The sequence below is a fragment of the Phycodurus eques genome, chromosome 2, assembly GCF_024500275.1.
Source record: "Phycodurus eques isolate BA_2022a chromosome 2, UOR_Pequ_1.1, whole genome shotgun sequence".
Lineage (NCBI taxonomy): Eukaryota > Metazoa > Chordata > Actinopteri > Syngnathiformes > Syngnathidae > Phycodurus > Phycodurus eques.
Genome location: NC_084526.1, coordinates 30954121 through 30975802, shown reverse-complemented (window position 1 = coordinate 30975802; position 21682 = coordinate 30954121). Strand labels below are relative to the sequence as shown.

General features: G+C 41.3%; 1 protein-coding gene across 1 annotated transcript; it reads left to right on the top strand.

The window, feature by feature from the left end:
* hsd17b12b (hydroxysteroid (17-beta) dehydrogenase 12b) lies at positions 1-21145 on the top strand. The gene is made up of 11 exons (XM_061670250.1): positions 1-320; positions 14398-14444; positions 14531-14606; positions 15341-15448; positions 15652-15716; positions 15920-15964; positions 17191-17225; positions 17484-17565; positions 19345-19410; positions 19607-19756; positions 20320-21145. The coding sequence occupies exons 1-11, from the start codon at positions 143-145 to the stop codon at positions 20425-20427; spliced, it is 960 nt and encodes a 319-aa protein (XP_061526234.1). The 5' UTR covers positions 1-142; the 3' UTR covers positions 20428-21145.
* The last annotated feature ends 537 nt before the right edge of the window (positions 21146-21682 follow it).

Sequence of the window (21682 nt, the reverse complement as noted above, 5' to 3'; positions counted from 1 at the left end):
TTCCGACCAACGCGGAAGTTACATCCTATATCCCTGTGAATGTACTTGCACTTTGGTGTATCGTTTAATTGAACTTGTCTTTCAGCAGGACTCGTATTACATCGTCAGGAAACACAAACGGTGTGCTATTGAGGCAGCAGGCATGTCGTCCAGTGGAGCTGTTTTGCTGCGGGCAGTGGAGGTGCCGCTCTTCTGGCTCGGTGCTGTGACCGCGGCCTGGCTGTCGCTGTGCTCCGTGTACCGGCTGCTGGTCGGGATTAAGGTGTGGGTGCTGGGCAACGGACTGCTTGTGTCACCCGCTAAACTTGGCAAATGGGCAGGTGGGTCTTTTAGGTAAAGTGCTCTCATAGTTTATACATGTGTCTATCTATCTATCTATCTATCTATGTATGTGTATATATATATATGTGTGTGTGTGTGTGTGTGTGAGACTGTAAATACAAGCAGTGAAGTTGAACGCCGCATAAAGCTTGACTGGCAGGTTTATGGAAGGCTTCGTGTTCTATTCAAGAACAAAACTTTTAGATCAATGTATCTTACCAGTCGTCGCTCACGGTAGTGAAAAAAAAAAAAAATTCTACTTTGCCAAGGGCTAACAGAATAAATATGCTGTTACAAAGTGTAATCACGAATTGCAACTTAATGGAAACAAACGCAAAAAACGCAATAACATTAGGCAGCAAGCATCGACTTTTCATTTGAAAATCCCAGTGGGCAATATAGTGAATTGTCAAGGATGGTACGTCTTCGTTGTTCTGCTTGACCTTTGCATGGTCACAAACTGCAAAGTACTTGACAGTTGTGATTTCACTCTCTATTTACTTCTGTTTTTTTTTAAAATTTATTTATATATATATATTTTAACTGCAGTCGGGCCAGCCGAAAAGTTGAAGTCAAGGCACCCGCTACAACGATTGTTAATAGTGTCTTACCGTGACACGCCGCCTTTCCGCCAACGTGCTGAGAGGGCCAACTTCAAAATAAAAGCTTCATATATTATTACATTGGACAGCAATGTCATATTAGGCTTTTAATTTGAAATTGGCCACTGAGCGCAGTGCCAGTGCTTAATGAAGCCTTAAATATACGTTTGCCCCCTGGTGGCTGGCTGACGACGTTGCAGTGTTGACTTCTGTCTCTGCCTGCTCGAAAATTGCATTTTATCATACCGCAATACTATCGCAAATGCAATTAATCGTTCAGCCGTTGTTGTGGCACAGTATCCCCCCCCCCCCCCCCCCCCCCTCAGTTGCGAGTGCTGCATTGATGATACAGTGGGGCAAAAAAGTAGTCGGCCAACCACCAATTCTGCAAGTTCTCCCACTTAAAAAGATGAGAGAGGCCTGTAATTTTCATTACCTCATCTATGAGAGACAAAATGAGAGAAAAAATCCAGAAAATCACGTCTGATTTTTTTCAAGAATTTATTAGCAAATTATGGTGGACAATAAGTATTTGGTCAATAACAAAAGTTCATCTTAATACTTTGTTATATACCCTTTGTTGGCAATGACAGAGGTCAAACGTTTTCTGTAAGTCTTCACAAGGTTTTCACACACTGTTGCTGGTATTTCAGCCCATTCCTCCATGCAGATCTCCTAAAGGCTTCTTTATACTCACGCGGACTGCGACCGCGCTGACATCACTGCGGCTGTCTCTCGCTAGTTTGCCTTTATACTCGAGCACAACCCACATGCGCTGTTTTGAAAGTGTGCTGCAGTTCTCCTCCCAAGTCGGGGGTGTTGCTATGGCTGGTATTGGATAGGACACCACAGGGTGGAGTTTCCTCAGAAATTATATATTTTTTGCCATTTCCGGTAGCCGTTTTTACTTTCCTTTCAGTAACAAGGAACAAAGGAACAACAATGGCAACCGCGACAGAACAAATGACCTAGATGACCAGATGATACGTTTAATTATGCTACAAAATTGATCGAGAAGGCAGGGACGTAGATGATGTGTAGAACCAAGGGCACGCTGGTACGTCATCACAGCATGTGACTAAAACGGAGCAATCACGAGAGATGAACGCCGCAGCAATCATTTTGCAGAGGTGCTGCGCGGGGCAATTTGTCGGTCACGTGATGCAATGCGGGCGTTGTCGGCCGCGTGACCGTGGGAGTATAAAGAGGCCATAAAGCAGTGCGTTTTGGGGCTGTCGCTGGGCAGCACAGACTTCCAACTCCCTCCAACGATTTTCTATGGGGTTGAGATCTGGAGACTGACTAGGCCCCTCCAGGACCTTGAAATGCTTCTTACGAAGCCACTCCTTTGTTTCCTGGGCGGTGTGTTTGGGATCATTGTCATGCTGAAAGACCCAGCCACGTTTAATCTTCATTGCCCTTGCTGATGGAAGGAGGTTTTCACTCAAAATCTCACGATCCATGGCCCCATTCATTCTTTCCTTTACACGGATCAGTCGTCCTGGTACCTTTGCAGCAAAACAGCCCCAAAGCATGATGTCTCCACCTCCATGCTTCACAGTAGGTATGGTGTTCTTTGGGTGCAACTCGGTATTCTTTCTCCTCCAAACACGACAAGTAAAGTTTTTACCAAAACGTTCTATTTTGGTTTCATCTGACCATATGACATTCTCCCTGGCCCCTTCTGGATCATCCAAATGCTCTATAGCAAATTTCAGGCGGGCCTGGACATGTACTGGCTTAAGCCAGCTAGTCATTCACTAGGTTCCCCTGTGTGTTTCTTGGATTTTTGCTCACCGTTCTTGTGATAATTTTGACCCCACAGGGTGAGATCTTGCGCGGAGGCCCAGAACGAGGGAGATTATCAGTGGTCTTGTATGTCTTCAATTTTCTCATAATTCTTATAATAAACATGGCATTCTTCAAAGGTTTAAATGCCCCAAGCAATGATGTTTCTTACGCATGCCTGTTATGTTTATTTTTAATATAACATTCAAGTTTGACCTGGGATTTCCGTTAAATATTTTACTGCTAGCGGCGACGTAACCCACATTTGTATGCAAATCGAATTGCGCCATAGTCTGTGACTTAACCAACGCTAACAAAGCCATAATTACAGTAAATATTTGTATGTAAAACACTAACTGTGCTAAGTGCTGGTGGCTTCTTGTAGTGCTGGAAAACGTATTGTGTAACCTCAACGTGTCTCTAATAGACTTTACGCCGATATGATTGGTGTTATCGGTATCGGCCGACAATTAGCATTTTATGCTGATCAGCTGATCGGCTTCATGCTAGAAGTCGCCGATCTGATCAATGACGTCGTCGATTGGCTCTGCACAAGACATTTAACTCCGCATCTTCGTCGCGTATGAATCCAAAAAAGCTAGTTTATTTTTAGCCTTGTCACGTGTCTTGTTGCACAGTACTGTAACTATCTGACGGCCAATAATGTTTTTTCAAACTTGTCAGTGGAAAAAACACGTCATCGGTGTGGGACTATTTTGCGGTGTCTCAGACAAACAACACGTAAGTTATTTGCAGTCTATGCACAACTGAAGTACGTCGTGGCGAACGTCAGTAAATGCTTCAACACGACAAATTTAACGACCACCTGAAGAATGTACACGAGGAGCATGCTGCGTTCAAGCAACGCAGCGTTGTGGGGGGGGGGAGTCAAACTGACTCGGACACTGGAGAACACCCGTCCATATAGCTGGGACAGTGAGAAAGTTAGAGTAAGCATGTCATTTACAATATTTATTAAAGTAACTTAATTACAATAAAGTAATTTAATTACAGTAAGTTAGCACCCATTATTTCTGTCATGTTGTAATGTCGATTTGACCTAAACTGATGTCAGTCACCAATCCTTAAATGCCCCCTAAAGGTCATTGGTGTTTTAACTTTTGTCTAAAATGCTCGAGAATAATTTGAGGTGGGAACGGGCTCCAGCACGCCCGCAACCCTTGTGAGGATAAGCTGTACAGAAAATGGATGGATGGATGAATACAGTACACAAGTATGTACAATAAATGAACAAGTCATGTAAATAGACTCATTGCTCCATCTTGTGTTTGGATCGGTTATCGTTTTTTTTAAAAACTTGCTGACCAGTGATCGGCCCCAAAAACCTGATCGTGTAAAGCCTAGTCTCTTTTGCTTAAAATGCTTCCGTGACCCATTTTGGGTCCCGACCCACCAGTTGAGAATCACTGATTTAGAGCCTGTTTGGTCCTGTTGTTTCTCTTACATAATAGATCTGTGTCGTGGTTCGTGTTGCTCAAGTCTCTCATTTCTTTCTACAGCAAATACAGATTATACTTTGAACACGTCAGAATGGGATTGCTGCCAGCCTTTTGGCAATGGATGTAAACTGTTGTAAATGATTGTGATTTGATTAAAGAGTTGGGGGATTAGCACTCATCATAAACAGGTCCCTCTGTAAAGTGTGCCGACAGATGAGGGTTTGAATGACCTCTGGCGCTGTAAACATTAAATACGATCAAAACAAGAAGGTAATGTGAGCTACGTTTTCACCCTAGTAGCTCCCACATAGAAATCGGTTTTGTAGCTTTTGAGTAATTCTGCTTACCAACCACTAAATGGTGATCAAAACATGTTCTGGGTGACACAATAAGTTGATTTTATCATTGATCTATATAGAGCACATTAGACTGCTGGAGAAGCCGACAAGCTTGTGTGTGTGAGTTGAAGTCTCCTTTCATCTGTTTGTGCGAGGCTAAAAATGGAAGTGTATCAGACCTTTTATTATTTACAATTTTGATTACGCATGCAGAGCAATTCAGGATACGCAGTGAGGCAAAGGAGCCCGTTAGCCTTGTTTGCTTCCCTCATTCACAAACTTTGCCTGACTTAAGTGGATGTGATTGAGCCGACAGCTTCATTATGTAACAGGACTTAAGCCATTCATAAATGAGTTTCACATTAGCGGTTGAATCCTTGGGATTCTGGTTCATTGGTTCCACTATTTTTTCGCGTGTCTGTGTGTGTGTGTGTGTGTGTGTGTGTGTGTGTGTGTGCGCGTGTGTGAAGGAGAATGCTTATGATAATGTAGCTTTTGCACATTTGTCTTGGAGTTGAAGCCGACTCGTGAGTCTCCTTATCTGAGGCAACACTTTTATTGCATACATGGGAATCAGTCGCCTTTCGGCGAAATTTGCTGTTTTGAACTCAAAATAGGCCATTTACGTGAATTTTATAGATCCGATGAGTTTTTCCTGGAAGGGGGGGGGGTCACCGTCACTGTCTTCATAGGCTGTTTTGTACTCCTTGAACACTGGCAGCTTGATCCATTCCACACATGCGCCATCCACACACAGATGTCATTTCTGAATGTTACTCTGCGGCGGACTAATATGCGGCCTAAGGTTCCGCCTGTGCGCTCGAAGTCACAGGAGTTGACGAGACCAGAAAAATCCGCCGCTTCTGCTGTTAATAAGTAACGGTACTTTTACTCCGTTACAATGATCTAAATGTCGCTTGCTACTTTTGTTGATCAACTATTTCGTGCACGAGACTCCGACTTACGGATCGGGCGCTGTCAATCCAATTTAAGTGCCAGTGACGTTTAAGTCTAGTTCACCAATCAAACAACACAAGCAAGTCACATGACCTCACACGACATCTTCTAATGGGCTTCCCGGACATAGGTATTCACACTAGATAAGCCTGCCCCGCTGATCGTCGTGCATACGTGGCAGCCATGTTGGGAAGGTAGTTGTTACCATGAAAGCAACGGCGCAGTACTTGTTTACATTTAGACGAACAAAAACAACAGCTTTCATATATTGTAGTATTTGTCTGGCACTGTCTGCCCAAACGTGGATATTTCATCTCACTTATAACTTGAGAAAACACCATGCAGATGTTTTGACTGTGCATTGACACACACAGCATCAGCATTTGCACATTCACATTTTATTTAGTTTTTTTTTTTTAATTGATGTTCATGCTGTGGTTAAAAAAAAAAAAAAAAAAGTTACTCACTATTTACTCAGTACTTGAGTAATAATTTCACTGTGTACTTTTGCTCTTAAGTAATTTTTTGGATGACTACTTTTTATTTTTACTTGAGTCACATTATTGTCAAGTAACAGTACTCTTGAGGACAATGTTTGGCTACTCTATCCACCTCCTGGAGCGGACATCCTCTCTTGCCACTCTTACGCTTCAGCAACATTTTTGCTCTTCTGATCAGTCAGTGTCGTGTTTGTTGCACCAGTCTTTTGTATTTTCGTGTTGAGTTGCTGCAGGTTGTGGTCCCAGCGGAACGGTGACGTGCACGTAACATCGGCGACAAGAGTTCATCCACTAGTACATCTTGTATTAATTACAAAACGTGACTACAATTATCTAATTAGTTTACGGATGTTAATGTTAAATGTATTGAGCAATGTTAACGATTGTCACAACACAGAATGAACTAATTTCAAATTCAGAAATGACCAATAAATACAGAAAAATATTGTACTTAATATTTTCCTGGAGGATGCATTTGGGATTAGCCTTTGAAGTTGGTAATAGTGAAACAGACTGATTTTAGTCACTTCTTTTCCAGAATGAGAGTGCTTAAAGATGAGGATGCTATTCATGTGGCACAGCTTGAAGCAGGCATCAGGTGCAGGTGGAGGTGGGCCTGGCTCAAGTTGGAAGCCAAAACATAAAAGCAAAAAAAATTAGGCAAATTTTATTTTAATCTTAAATTTTTACATCAACATGTACTTGAGCACTGTAAAGAATTTTTTTTCTGCGTGAAGAAATTATTTTACTTTTTTACTTTCCTTATTGTCCTCTTCAAAGTCTTCCAGTTTTCTGAATTTATGTTAAAATGAAAAGCCTTCTCTGCGGGGGCCCGGGGGAATCCCACCAGACCCCACCTACAATGTTTTGCTTTTTGTCACGTTTCTCATGCCTTTGGTGTGTTTCTTTTATTATATACATCTGACATTTTGTGGGGGGTGGAATTATGCAGTGCATCTACCCATATTTGTGGCTCATTTTCTAATTTGCCTATTAACAAAATATTTTATTTATTTATTTTTAAACCTATCCTCTGTCATTTGCTGAAAAACTAACCTCTTTCTAAACCAACCCTTTCTTATGCATCTTATGCTGGTGCTATGATTTCAGACTGCATGTGAATAATGTATGGTTGAATTGCAGCATGTTTAATGTGTGAACACACCTTGTACAACTTTCTCAACATGTAATTGGCGTGCTGCATATTCACAGGTTGGGACTCCAGGTCGGTTCTCACTGTACGGAACAAGAATATAAAAGTTCTGTTTTTGCTCCTATTTTACATTACCTGAACAAAAAAAAAATCTGAGACTTTATGTACACAAAAGGCCTATTTCTCTCAAATATTGTTCACGAATCTGTCTGAATCTGTTGGTGAGAACTTCTCCTTTGCCAAGATAATCTTCCACCTCACAAGTGTGGCATATGAAGATGTTGTTTAGACAGCATGATAATTGCAAAAGTGGGCCTTAGACAGCCCACAATAAAAGGCCACTCTTAAATCAGAATTAGAATTGAGTTTATTGCCATTGTCGGTCAAAGGTACATTCACAACGAGGAACCTGATGCTAATAATTAAAAAAATGACCGTTAAAAAAAAAAAAGATGATTTAAAATGAAAAATAAAAGCAATCAAGTACCGTATTTTCACAACCATAATGCGCACTTAAAAGTCGTAAATTTTCTCCAAAATGGACGGTGTGCCTTATAATGCGGCGCGCCTTATGTGTGCACAGAGTTCCAAAATCTATAAATGTTTTGTGTGATGAGCGCTCCGCTTCACTGACTGGGAGCATTTCCTGCCGACACGCTGCTTATACAGAGGAAAACCGGACGTGGCTGAGGATAGCATGCAGACGTAAAGGGGGAAGGGTGTGCATGAAGGAGGACGCTAAAGGCATGACCCCAGTAGGTATATAGCGCCGGTCAAGCCAGCCTCCACTTGTAAAGTAGCAATCAAGCCAGCCGCCCCCTAATTTTTTTTTTTTTTTTTTTTTTGGACAATTGCGCAAAAAGATGGAGAGTCCTGTAGCCCTTAGAGCAGTTCAAATGACTAATATTGCAATAGTCCGGTTCAATGACCATTGTGCAAAGGGCGCAGAGACTTCAAGCGAGTAGTACGATAGTCTGGGACAATGTTGATTGTGCAAATGTTGCAGATACTCCTCAGTCAGTGTGCAAATGGAGCAGATGCTACTCTGGCGTGAGTGGCCAGCATTGGTCAACAACAGATATGCAGATAGTGCAGCGTGGTGAGACTACTACACTGAGTGCACGAGTAATATATAATTGGCCCGACAGAAATGTGACAACAAACTTAAGACAAAAGACAACAAATTGCCAGCATGTTGCAATGGAATTGTAGGTTAGGTGTTTAAGAAGTTGATTGCATGAGGGAAGAAGCTGTTGGAATGTCTGCTAGTTCTAGTTTGCATTGATCGGTAGCGCCTACCTGAGGGAAGGAGCTGGTGACCGGGATGTGGAGGGTGCAAGAGGATGTTGCATGCCGTCTCGTCACCATCTTTGATGAGGCCAATGACTGTGGTGTTGCCTGTTGCAGTCGGAGTTTGTCCTTTTTTGTAGCAGCACCACTGTGATGGAAGAAAACAGGACTGTTTCGATGACAACTGTGTAGAATTGCCTCAGCAGGCCGTGCTTTCTCAGAAGCCGCAGGAAGTACATCCTCTGCTGGGCCTTTTTGAGGACGGAGTTGATGTTGATCGCCCACTTCAGGTCCTGAGAGACTGTAATTGCCAGGAACTTTAAGGTCTCGATGATTGACACAAGGCAGCTGGACAGCGTGAGGGGCAGCTGTGGCGAAGGATGCCTCCTGAAGTCCACGATCATCTCTACAGTCTTGAGCGTGTTCAGCTCCAGGTTGTGTCAGCCGCACCACAGCTCCAGCCGCTCCACTTCCTGTCGATATGCAGACTCGTCACCGTCCTTGATGAGGCCGATGATAGTGGTGTCATCTGGAAACTTCAAGAGTTTGACAGTCGGGTGCCCTGAGGTGCAGTCGTTCGTGTAGAGAGAGAAGAGCATCGGAGAGAGGACACAACCTTGGGGGGCCCCAGTGCTGATGCTGCGTGTGGAAGAGGTGGCCTCCCCCAGCCTCACCTGCTGTGTCCTGCCCGTCAGGAAGCTGTCAATCCACTGGCAGATGGCAGGTGAGACGCAGAGCTGGAGAAGCTTGTAGGAAAGGAGTTCAGGGATGATGGTGTTGAACGCTGAGCTGAAGTCCACGAACAGGATCCTCGCTTATAATTGGTCAGCGATTGGAATGCATGCCAGACTGATTTAGAGTCGTTAGCGTTAAACTGTTTTTCCAACTTTGCTGCACAGTTCCTCTTTGCAATGTTAATTTCTTTATTCAGCTGGTTTCTAGCTCGATTATACAGGGCCCTGTCCTCACTTTGATATGCGTCCTCCTTAGCTTGGCGAAAGAATGACTCGAACCTGCCGTGTTTGATTGAGAACTTGCCCAGCTATTCATTTCAGATACAGAAAATGAGGACTTTGATGGATTTGTGGATGAGGTTTGATCAAACAATAACGTAGTACATTGTTAAATACTTCAATAAAGTACAACCGTAATAAGTTTTGCTCCCGCTGCCTTTTTAAAAACATTGTTTTGGTGTGCTTATGTTTTACCATGCCTGCGCCCAATAATACGGTGCGCCTTATGTATGTGTTAAATACAGAAATAGACCCCATAACGGAGACTGCACCTTTTAATACGGTGCGACCTATGGTCCTGAAAATATGGTAATAAAACTAGAATAAAGCTATAAGGGCATACAAAACAAATAAGCTAAGAAAAAAAAAAGTCCAATAAGCAGCAGGTTTAGGTGTGAGTCTCGTGCATTTATGCAATTTTGTTAATGAGTGATACCGGCTTATTTAGTGGAATGAGTTTGATGGCCGAGGGGAAGAAGCTGTTCATGGGAGATTCTGGTCCGAATATACCGTAGCCTCCTGCCTCAGAGGAGAGTTTCAAACAGGCTCTGTCCAGGGTTTGTCGGGTATGCTATAATCCGACCTGCATGCCCCCGGGTCCTGGAGACGAACCGGTCCTGAATGGATGTGGCCTACAGCCAATTACCACCTCAGCAGCACTCAAAGCTTCACCTCCCTCCTGTAGGCAGACTTAACACCGTCTGAGATAAGACCAATGAGGGTGGGATCGTCTGCAAACTTGATCAGTTTTACAAACTGATAGCTAGAGGTGCATGAGTTGGTGAAGAGGAAGAAGAGTCAGGGGGAAAGTACGGAGCCGTGAGGGGATCTGGTGCTGATTGTTAGGGTGACTGAGAGTCTTCCCCAGCCGCACATGCCGCTTCTGTTTATAAAGTTGATGAGATATTCCAGAGCAGGAGAGCAGTGTTGGAAAATCACAGTCACATCGGTGCACCAGCCGTTGTTGGTGTAGAAACAGACCCCGCCACCTTTTGCTTTTACTGATGAGCTCTGCATGGAGCAGCTGAAATCCCTTCAGGGATCTTTTCACAAAACCATGTGTCCATGAAGCACAAAACACAAGAGGAGGAAAATTCTGTTTCTTTTCATCAGCAACGCTAGCTCGTCCATCTTAGTGAGTGTGCACTGGAGAACAAAATCCCAGGACAGGTGTAAGAGCACACGAACACGTGATTAACGCACAAAAACAGACAAAAGAGAGCGTATCAGGTCAACCGTCTGCGGTGCCATCTCGATGTATGTAAAATGTGTAGTTTTACCGTATTTGGGGTGAGGGTATTTGCCTCACGCAGTGCGACACATCTCCTTTGCATAGAGTTGATTACATTGTTTATTGTGGCCTGTGGCTTGTTGGTCCAATCCTCTTGTTGCTGGATGTTAGCAGGAAGAACTGGAGCATGCTGTTGTAAAGCTTATCCAGGGCTTCTCAAACATGCTCACCGCGGTGACATGGGAGTATGCTGGCCATACCAGAACTGGGATGTTTTAAGCTTCCAGAAATTGCGTACAAATCCTTGCGACTGGCGGAATGGTGGACGACTGGTGAGTACATCCGCCTCACAGTTCTGAGGACCTGGGTTCAAATCCGGCCTCGCCTGTGTGGAGTTTACATGGTGTCCCCGTACCTGCGTAGGTTTTCTCCGGGTACTCCAGTTTCCTCCCACATCCCAAAAACATGCAAGGTAGGTTAATTGAAGACTCTAAATTGTCCGTAGAATTGAATTGAATGGTTGTTTGTTTACGTCCCCTCCAATTGGCTGGCAACCGGTTCAGGGTGTACCCCAACTCGTGCCCACAGTTAGCTGGGATAGGCTCCAGCATACCCATGACCCTAGTGAGGATAAGCGGTGTAGAAAATGGATGGATGGATCCTTACAACATGGGGCTATGCATTTTAGTCATTGGATGGATTAATGGCACAGTGATGGGCCCCAGGATCTTGTCACGGTATCTCTGTGCATTCAGAAAGCCTTCAAAGTTCATATAGTAAAATACACCTGCCCATATCTTAACCTCACCACTGACCATGGGCACTCGATTCACAACGTTGACCTTAGCAAACATTCCTGCTGTCAGCATGCCAGTTGCACTCTGCGACATCTGTGACATTGTGCTCTGCCATAAAATTGCACATTTTGGACTGGCCTTTTATTGTGGCCCGCCTAAGAGACACCTGTGCATTAATCATGCTTTCTAATTAGCATCTTGATATGCCACACCAGTGAGGTGGATGGATTATCTCAGCAAAGGAGAGTTGCTCACTAACGTAGACTGATTTGTGTATAATATTGGAGAGAAATAGGCTTTTAATGTACATAGAAAGTCTTAGATCTTTGAATTTGGCTCATTAAAAATGGGAGCAAAAACAAGTGTTGCCTTTTAATGTTTAGTCCAGTGTACAACACAGTCATCTGACAGCATTGTCACCAGTTATCTTTGCCACAATGACACACCCAATGATAGTCCTCAAGGTGTGTTTTTTGTTTATTTATTTATTTATTTATTTATTTATTTGTCTATAAATCAGGGCACAAAGTCGACATGAAGCCTCTTCTAGTGTCTAAAGATGTGCGGTACTTGCTCACGTAAATACTTTAATCCATCCATCCATCCATTTTCTGAGCCGCTTCTCCTCACTAGGGTCGCAGGCGTGCTGGAGCCTATCCCAGCTGTCATCGGGCAGGAGGCGGGGTACACCCTGAACTGGTTGCCAGCCAATCGCAGGGCACATAGAAACAAACAACCATTCGCACTCTCAGTCATGCCTATGGGCAATTTAGATTCTCCAATTAATGCATGTTTTTGGGATGTGGGAGGAAACCGGAGTGCCCGGAGAAAGCCCACGCAGGCACGGGGAGAACATGCAAACTCCACACAGGGGGTGACGGGGATTGAACCCTGCACCTCAGAACTGTGAGGCTGACGCTCTAACCAGTCGTCCACCGTGCCGCCTACTTTAATCCCTGAAAATATTTTGGAATCGTGGTAATTATTGTAGCCTAATTTGCACACTGTTGCTTCTGTTGCTGGAAGAGCATCTAAGTTGAACACAATGCAATGCCTCACTTGAGGTATGATTGTAACATTTCCTTTTTTCAACATGAACTATATTACTTTACCCAACATTTTTGCTGTGACAAAAAGCAATGGAATATTTTCCTTCAATTGTGTATGTAACGCATGCACATTTAAATTGCGGTTTAGTGTGGTGTTATAAAACGCACTTAAAACCTGGTCACATAAAATTGGCTATATGAAATATATATATATATATATATATATATATATATATATATATAAATATGAAATGAAAAAAATCCAATTTTCTTGTTCCTAGTTCCCTTTTGATAGTGAACTGAAATTTTATTTGCATAACTACAGTAAATCTGGGTAAGTATTAGCTCCTAAAACAGACTTATTCGAATGAAGGGAACACGCATACAGCTGGAAAAAAAAAATCCCCTTATCCCTCCATAGAACAGTTCATTCTTAAAATAACCCATCTTCTGTTTCCCTCCTCATTGTGCCTGCAGAATCTCTCCCACTCTTCTGCTATTTTTAGCTGGCCCTAGGATCCCTTGTGTTGATGTTTGTCATTTTCTCTCTCATGGTCCCACTCTCTTGCTTATGTTTGATCGTGCTGCAGCCCAGGAGGATGCTTGGCACCTCAGCACAATCTGTACTCTAAAAGACCACACAGATGGGAAAGGGGTGCAACCGAGGCTATGTGATGGCTGATAAAGAGAGGCTTTTGTGTATAAATAACACAATTCTGTATTTTAGCTGCTGCAATATGAGTAAAAATACTCTTGTGATGTTAGTTGTACAGTGGACCCTCGCATACACGGTTATTCATGTAAAAACTCACTTTTTGCGATTTTCTGTAATGTGGCAAAAGTATATATTTTTTTAATGTGGATATAAACTTTCTAAAGTAGTTGATGTACTATTTATTGTGTTTTGGCATATATTTAATTAAGACAACAATTGAGACGTTCTGCTGTAAACATGCCAAAAAAACATCAAACTAGTTGTCCTCTCAACCACACCCCTGCGGCAAAGGTAGAAGGTTGAAGTTCTACCTACACACACACACACACACACACACACACACATTGCCTCTGCTACAGCCCCCAACTCATTCATCCAATCACAAATCTAGCATTGTATTGTAGCATCTCTCAAATTGAATGGCTTATTATCAGCCCCTAGAGGTCCCTTTGATATTTGCTTTTGAGCCCACCTATTGTTGGAACCTCTTCCTATTAAATGTTTTCAAGACAAGAAAAGGCCAAAATATGATAAATATTGCTCAGTAAGATGTTCTTGTAGCTAACACAGGAACAAACTCATTCTCCTGTCTCGTCCATGAGCTACTTTTAGGCAGAGGTTTGAATTATATGAAGGCACCTGCTATAAATATACTACTGTGTTAGTGTACTCTTGGTACCTATGTGAAATTGGTTTTTGATACGCTTTCTTTTATGAGCGTAAACTGAAAAGAATGTGAGTGTGAAAGCAGACAATCACTGTGTGATCCTAATTTACGTTACATAAATTCAGTGTACTGTATGGTTATTGTTCAATCATGGTCATAGAAATGAACTGGTACTCAGTAGAATGCCGAACTTTGCCAGAGGCAAATGAACCTAAATGTTTGTTGGACTAAGCTGTACTGAGCAATTAAAATGCTATATTATAGGGGCTGTGTTCCATTCACTGCTTTATTTTTATTTGTTTTCCAGGAGCAGTTTTGATGTGTAATGAGTAAATTATCTCCGTGTTATGCATGTATTTGACCTCACAAAATGTTACCAAATTGTAATTGGGTCTCGTTAGCTGGGATAGGCTCCAGCACTCCCGTGACCCTGGTGAGGTCTGCTCAGAAAATGGATGGCTGGATGGATAGTCACATTTTACTTATTTTTATTTATTTTATTCTTTTATCTCTTAGTTGTGACGGGAGCAACAGATGGGATCGGCAAAGCTTATGCAGAGGAGGTATACACACACACACATACTTTGTGAAATATAATTTCTATATTGTTAAACTAATGGGACTAATTATAATGCTGTACTTTTTTTAGCTGGCACGCAGAGGCTTTTCCATTGTGCTGATTAGTCGGTCTCAAGAGAAGCTGGATGAAGTATCCAAAGCAATTGGTAAGTAATACATATAAGTTCATGAAACTTCTGGTTGTATATTTTCCTAAAAATGAAAGGAAATGTTTTTTATTGTAAACTTGTATTTTTCCAAGTAGTACCTGATATAATTTATTGAGCTAACACCACATTTTGTAGTCAATGGAGCTCAACAACTGCTTTCAACCAAAAGTTCTCCATTAGTTTACTCACTGGCCACAGAATTAGCTACACCTGCGTATTCGAAAGTGATTCAATAAAAGAGCTGTTTGAAAAATACAGTGCTGCAGAAGTGCACTGCATGTAGCTAAATAAAATGTTAGAAGACAGTAGTGTGAATTTTTGAAAACCACTTAGACCCCATTTGCTTGTGCAGGTGAACCTTGATCTCAGTCATTGCAAGCTCACTGATTATTTATACGGGGCCTTAATTATAGTTTTGGTGTTGAACTTGAGCAAAGATGAATGATGAGTAATTAAATTACATGAGTCGTTATAGAATGTATTGCAGTGCAGCAAAATGTGTGGTTTTGATTGGTGCTTCACTTTACCTCTAAGAGGAGGGGTTTCCTCATAGGAGTTTTTTTTGTAGCCTCACTCATATTCCTGTTGGTGCCTGGTATCTTGCCTTTATTCTCCAACATACTGTATATTAGAAGGCAGATGTTTAGACACACTAAAAATGTGATAGTGGGTCAAAAATTCAACGGATACTTTATAGTTAGAAACATGTGCATGTGTTTTCATACCTACAGAGAGCAAATGTGGTGTGGAGACAAAAACCATTGCAGCAGACTTCAGTTTAGTAAATATATATTCCACTATTGAAGATGGACTTGCAGGACTTGAGATCGGAGTATTGGGTAAGATCCCACCATCTACTACCATCATGTCACATAACGCTTAGGTCAGTTTGGATCAACATCAGCACACGTGCGTGCTTTATCCATTTAATTAATTTTTTGCCACCAACTAGTGCTTTTTTTTGTTTGTTTTTTTGGTTGCCTTTTGCTGCCCCCTTCAGGCTGCTTTGAGGAGAAATAATTACTTTTTTTAATTTCAACAGTGAACAATGTTGGGATTTCCTATTCTTACCCTGAATTCTTCCTCAACGTTCCCAATCTGGATACTGTAAGTCAGTGTCTTATTTATTAGTTTTTTAGTAGCGCGTGAGAATTATTCCTGGAGGTATGAAGGAAGCAAAAGTCAATCACACTGTAAAAATAGCATTAGCATGTATGTTATCTACAGTTCTGAATAGATCACCCCAGGTACCACATTCACATGTATAAATGCACACATTTAATGTCATGCTATTTTTATCCTTGTTTCAGTTCATTGATACGCTGGTTAATGTCAACATAACATCAGTGTGCCAGGTAAGTGCTGCAAAAATCAAAACCTACACACCTATAACTACACACGATAGAGCACAGACCTCAGCCTGTCATGGTGCATGGTGATAGCAGAGCCACGCAGAAGCCCCAAGTGTGGGAAGCAAGGCCAAACTCAAAAAGGTTTATTAATTGAAAGAAGCACTGGAGGTTTAGAATCAAAAAGCAAAATGGGAAGACTCACCATCAAGACATCAACCAGACATACAGGTACACCTCAATAAATTAGAATATGGTAGAAAAGTTAATTTATTTCAGTACTCATACATTATATAGATTCATTAAACACTTATATATAAATATATATAAATACTTATCAGAGGTCAAAGATCATGTTAATGGTTTATTGATTGATTGTTACGTAATATTGTAGTTTCTAGAGATGGTTTTCGATTGCTGTAAGCTATAATCATCAACATTATCCATGTATATTAAAAATAATATGAAAACTTTCACTCTGTGTAGTGCATCTCTATAATGAGTTTCACTTTTTGAACTGAACTACCTAACTAAATTAAGCTTCTGACACTATTCTATTTTATTGAATTTGAGAAGTACCTGTAGACTGAACAATTCCAGCAAACTAGCAAATACGCTCAGCCTAACCAGACTGAGGGGGAGGAGGGGCAGACACAGGAGGACCATGACAGGACACAATGTGAAACTAATAATGAAACAAGGGGATGGACAAACAGGAGCACAGATGTAAAACCAAGCTCATGTTAGCTTTTAGTATGACAGCACATTGCAGAAGGATTGGAGCTGCCAGTTTCTCTTTCTTTCTTCCTTCCTTTGTCCCAAGTCTTATTTCATCAGATGTGTTTTTGTTCTTTTTTTAGATGTACTATAATTGTGTGTGTGTCTGTCTGTGTCCAAAAATCTAGAATCTTGAACACACACAAACAAAAAGGGATTCACTTGAAGCATTGTCATTTCCTCTTCTCCATTTTTGTTTTTCCCCAGAGCAGCAAACCACCTGCTCTCTTAACACTTAAACTAACAAAATTTGTAATTTAGTCTTTAATAGTCTTTTGTCTTTAATCTTCAAACTGCTCCTACAGCTATAATTGTCACCATCTATTTGTCTCACCTCACACACACAGACACACCGACAAATGGACAAACACACATTTTGAACCTTGTTTTGTTTTTTGACTTGTGGACTTTACATTTTGTCTTCTCTCTATCGGTCCCCATTATCGTCTTGCCAGATGACACGACTTGTTTTGCCTCAGATGGCTGAGAGGTGAGAGATCAAATTTTTTTTGTTATTGCCAAAGCTAACAATTTTAAAAACGTAAATGCGTTAATGCAAATTATTTCTAGTTTGTTTCCAGCTATTCACTGTATAGCCAAATGTAAATTTGCATACACAGCGCAAACCCTTGGTTTCTATTTTATTTTTTTGTTTCTTTCTTGCATGTATCGGTTCTTCCGTAGCTTTTTTTAAAGCGTACTGGTTAAATAACATTACCTGAAGGTGAGTCACCTGTTGTGATTTCAGGAAGAAGGGCGCCATACTCAACATCTCTTCTGCAAGTGGCATGTACCCTGTTCCTCTGCTCACCATCTACTCTGCATCCAAGGTGAAGAGGTTGTTTCCAAATCCAAAAGTAAAAATAAGTGTGAGCATAGATGATTTTCATTATGCCACACAGAGAGATTGATTAGGACAGGTATGTCAAACTGTTATTTGTCGCGGGCCACATTGTAGTCAAGGTCTCCCTCAGAGGGCCGTTGACCTCAAAATATTACATGCACACAACAAATTGATGGATACCTCGTTTTGAAATCGGAAGTCAAGCATAATATTGTTCAAGTTACTGTGTTGGATTTATCTTACCCAACATTATAATAAATAGACACAAAAGGAATGAAGACGCTGGTCTCTTTTTCTCATGAGGAGGGCGAATGGGAGATTGTTCAGATTACAACCTCTCAACAATCTCTCCTGTTGCTCCTGCATTTATTTGAAAATAGGAAGGTTTAAGTTTACAAGACACAACACACTAAGGGGAGGGTTTCAAGGTGAAAACATGGCACCAACACCTGCCACGTCCCGGCCACGTCCTTCTCTCTGATGATTCCTGCTCAGTCATCTTGAAGGCGAGACATCTTTCTTTCTACAAATTGTCCATAATACTAATGCAAGCTAAGCAAATAAATGATAACTACTACAATATATCTAACATACTGTAAACAGAAAATGCTTACAATGTCTCAACGAAACAATTATTATTTTATGAGAATTTGAGCAAGAATCATGGAAGTTGACGCAGATAATTTGCTTTTGCGGGCCACATGAAATGACTTGGCGGGCTAGATTTGGCCCCCGGGCCTTGAGTTTGATACCTGTGGATTACGATAATGCAGGATGGCCAACACTGCATTTTCATCGAAGAGCTCAAGGCATTAGTAGCTATTTCCAAAGACAGAAATATCACTCGATTGAAAACACTGCAGAAGGAAGATGTCTGCCAAGGCTTAAACATTCCTCACCTGAAAAATCAATGTTGTCAAAAGCCCAATAAAGTATGGGTCGTTTCAGATTAATCTTGGTTTGATTTAACAGCTTCTAACCCTGCATCCACGTTCAATTTAGGTAACCTATTAAAGATGTATCACTGTGTATAGTTTGCACATTCTCGACACGCTTGCGTGGGTTTTCTTCAAGTACTGCGACTTCCTCCCACTTTCCAAAGACAAGCATGATTTGTTTATTGAAGACTCTTTAATTGTCCATAAATGTGAATGGTTGTATGTCTGTATGTACCCTGTCATAGGCTGGCATTTAGTTCAGGGTGTACACTGTCTCTTACCCGAAGTCAGCTGGGATATGCTCCAGTTCACCTGGGAGCCTGGATTTCCAAAATAATAGCATTATTGTAGATATCAAAAAATATTTTGATGTCCAGTTTTCACACCATTTTGCAACAGAACAGCAGCATGTACAGACAAGACCCTTACATTTAACATTGATACCTGTGGATTAGCTGCTGAACGGTTTAGCAGGATATGTCCTGTTCCTGTTTTTCTCTACTCCAACATGACCACAAGAAGAGCACACACTTCTAGCATAAGGAGGAAACAAGTTCTGCTGTTTGTGATAGATTAAGAACAGAACAGGACAGACCGTACCTGTTGCAAAGTTATGTGGGTGTGATGTTTGAACTGCCCTAAAATAGTTTAAAAGCATGAGGATAGGCGGTATAGAAAATGGATGAGTGGATGAACCGAACGTTCATTATGGTTCGAGCCATAATTTGTGGTTGTTTCATCGCGATTCATTGAGGATATTTATGTTTTTCCTTTACAATCGTACCTGTATATATTAATTCACAACCAAACCATTCTGTATTTTATAGGCATTTGTGGACTTCTTCTCACGAGGGTTACAAGCTGAGTACAAGAGCAAAGGGATCATCATCCAGGTAGCAAATCTGCTTTATTGTGAATACATTTAATAACACAAATGTATCAGTACAAATGTTTAAATTGCTGCAGCTGAATATGTTGAAGGGGAATCCAATGCTAATTTCATATTTTTCATGTTGTGACTTATAATAAAAAGTTTGAAGTGAGACACATTGGTAATTTGATATGACACTCAGAATTCCCTTTTTGCAGAGTGTTCTGCCTTTTTTCGTGGCAACAAAGCTAAGTAAAATCCGGAGGGCCACGCTGGACAAGCCGAGTCCAGAGCGTTACGTCGCCGCTGAGCTCAACACTGTGGGCCTCCAGACGCAAACCAATGGCTACCTGCCTCATGCCATCATGGTACATGGCGTCATTTTGAAAGACATTAATAAGTGGCACCACTGCAACACAACTCGACTTGTCGGTCTGATTATAATACTACCTACAACTAACTAGTGTCAGTCACTTATAGGCACTACTGTATACAAATCACTGCTGTATTTCTAATCATTGATTTTTGTAGTTTGTTGCCCTCTGCTCCTCCCTTTAAGTCCATGTGTGTAAGCCTTTTTGTTTTTGGGTGGTTTGTACAAAAACAATGTCAGTGATCATGGTGAAAGCAAAATCATTTTAAATATGCAAAGAAAGGGTTAAACATTTCTCATGGAATCCAGTCAAATGTAGCCAGAGAATATTCATCACAACGACAAACATATCTGCTAAACAAAGCACACTTTTCTGTATTTCCACCTGAAGTCATTACAAAAGACAAAACAAATTGACTATCTTGGTAGCATTTGATAAAAATTGCCCATGTTTTCCTTGTTGTAACAGTTGTTCCTCCTGTAGGTTGAAAATCATTAATGAATGTTAATTTGTCATTTGTAAAGGCCACCAGCTGACCGTGTAATTTGTCTCTGCAGGGCTGGGTGAGTACATCTCTGCTCCCTGCCAGCATTCTCAGCAGACACATGATGGGAGTGGCTTTGTCCCAGCGTGCTCGTTACCTCAAAAAGCAGAAGCAGGGCTAGCTCAACGGCGGCCGTGAGCGGGCCAGCTGTGCTCATGCCATGTCTGACTACCATCGTCGTCATCATCAGTGTGGACCACGAAGAGGAAAAGCTGACAGTTGCTGAGGAGCAAATCACTTCCCCTGCCTTCAGAAAGTGCAAGTCATAGATGATGCAAGGCAGCATTTGGCCTCCATCACTGTCCATTAGTCTTCCACTTTAATCTACCAATTGAAAATCCTCTCAATTTATATCGCACTGCTATATTACCATACATTTAACCATAATCCTGTCAACTAATAAGGACAGAATATAAAGAAACGGAACTTTCAGCTGTGTTAAAAATATTTTGGTCTCCAATGTCTTCATGCTGTGGTTCTGGTGAACAATGCTTTTAAAGATCTGCCACTTATTTCCACTGATAATTCTGTTTTCATAATGAATGTCTCAGTACATTTCACAGACTAAAATATTTTTTATGGTTATGAACTGACCTTACTCTGTGGGACTATTTCCTGTGCTTAAATGTGGTGTTTAACCAAACTTGGTGTTTATCTGACAAACCAATGAATGCGCATATTTTTGGGAAAATGTGTGCTAACGTTGTCACTCAACACGTGCCCAATCTGAGGGCCAATGTAAGAGCTTTATCTCAATTTCGGTCCTTATTAAACAACTCTCAATATGGTTGTATAGTTGTAATCCACATTAAGTAGCTTAATAAACACTTTCAAATGTATTTATCTTTTATTGTGTCAATCAAAACTTTCTTTGTGTGTTTTAGTTGTCCTATTTCAGCTCCTGGAAATAAGTAGCATCCAATCACCCATTGGGGGTTTACTGTAATTTGTAATGTTTACTGTAATATATAATGCGCACCCATGTACAACCCCAATTCCAGTGAAGTTGGGATGTTGTGTTAAACATAAATAAAAACAGAATACAATGCAAATCATGTTCACCTTTTGATGATGTTATGGACCGTAGATGATGAAATCCCTAAATTCCTTGCAATTGTACGTTGAGGAACATTGTCCTGAAACTGTTCGACTAGTTTCTCATGCACTTGTTCAGAAATAGGTGACCCTCGCCCCATCTTTGCTTGTGAATGACTGAGCAATTCAGGGAAGCTCCTTTTATACCCAATCATGGCACCCACCTGTTCCCAATTAGCCTTTTCACCTGTGTGATGTTCCTAACAGGTTTTTGATGAGCATTCCTCAACTTTCTCAGTCTTTTTTGGAATGTGTTGCAGCCATAAAATTCTAAGTTAACG

Coding starts and splice junctions, on each gene's coding strand:
- hsd17b12b (XM_061670250.1), top strand. CDS start 143: ATGTCGTCCAGTGGAGCTGTTTTGCTGCGGGCAGTGGAGGTGCCGCTC. Junction 14,607..15,340: donor TGAAGTATCCAAAGCAATTG/GTAAGTAATACA, acceptor TCATACCTACAG/AGAGCAAATGTGGTGTGGAG. Junction 19,411..19,606: donor GCAAAGGGATCATCATCCAG/GTAGCAAATCTG, acceptor CCCTTTTTGCAG/AGTGTTCTGCCTTTTTTCGT.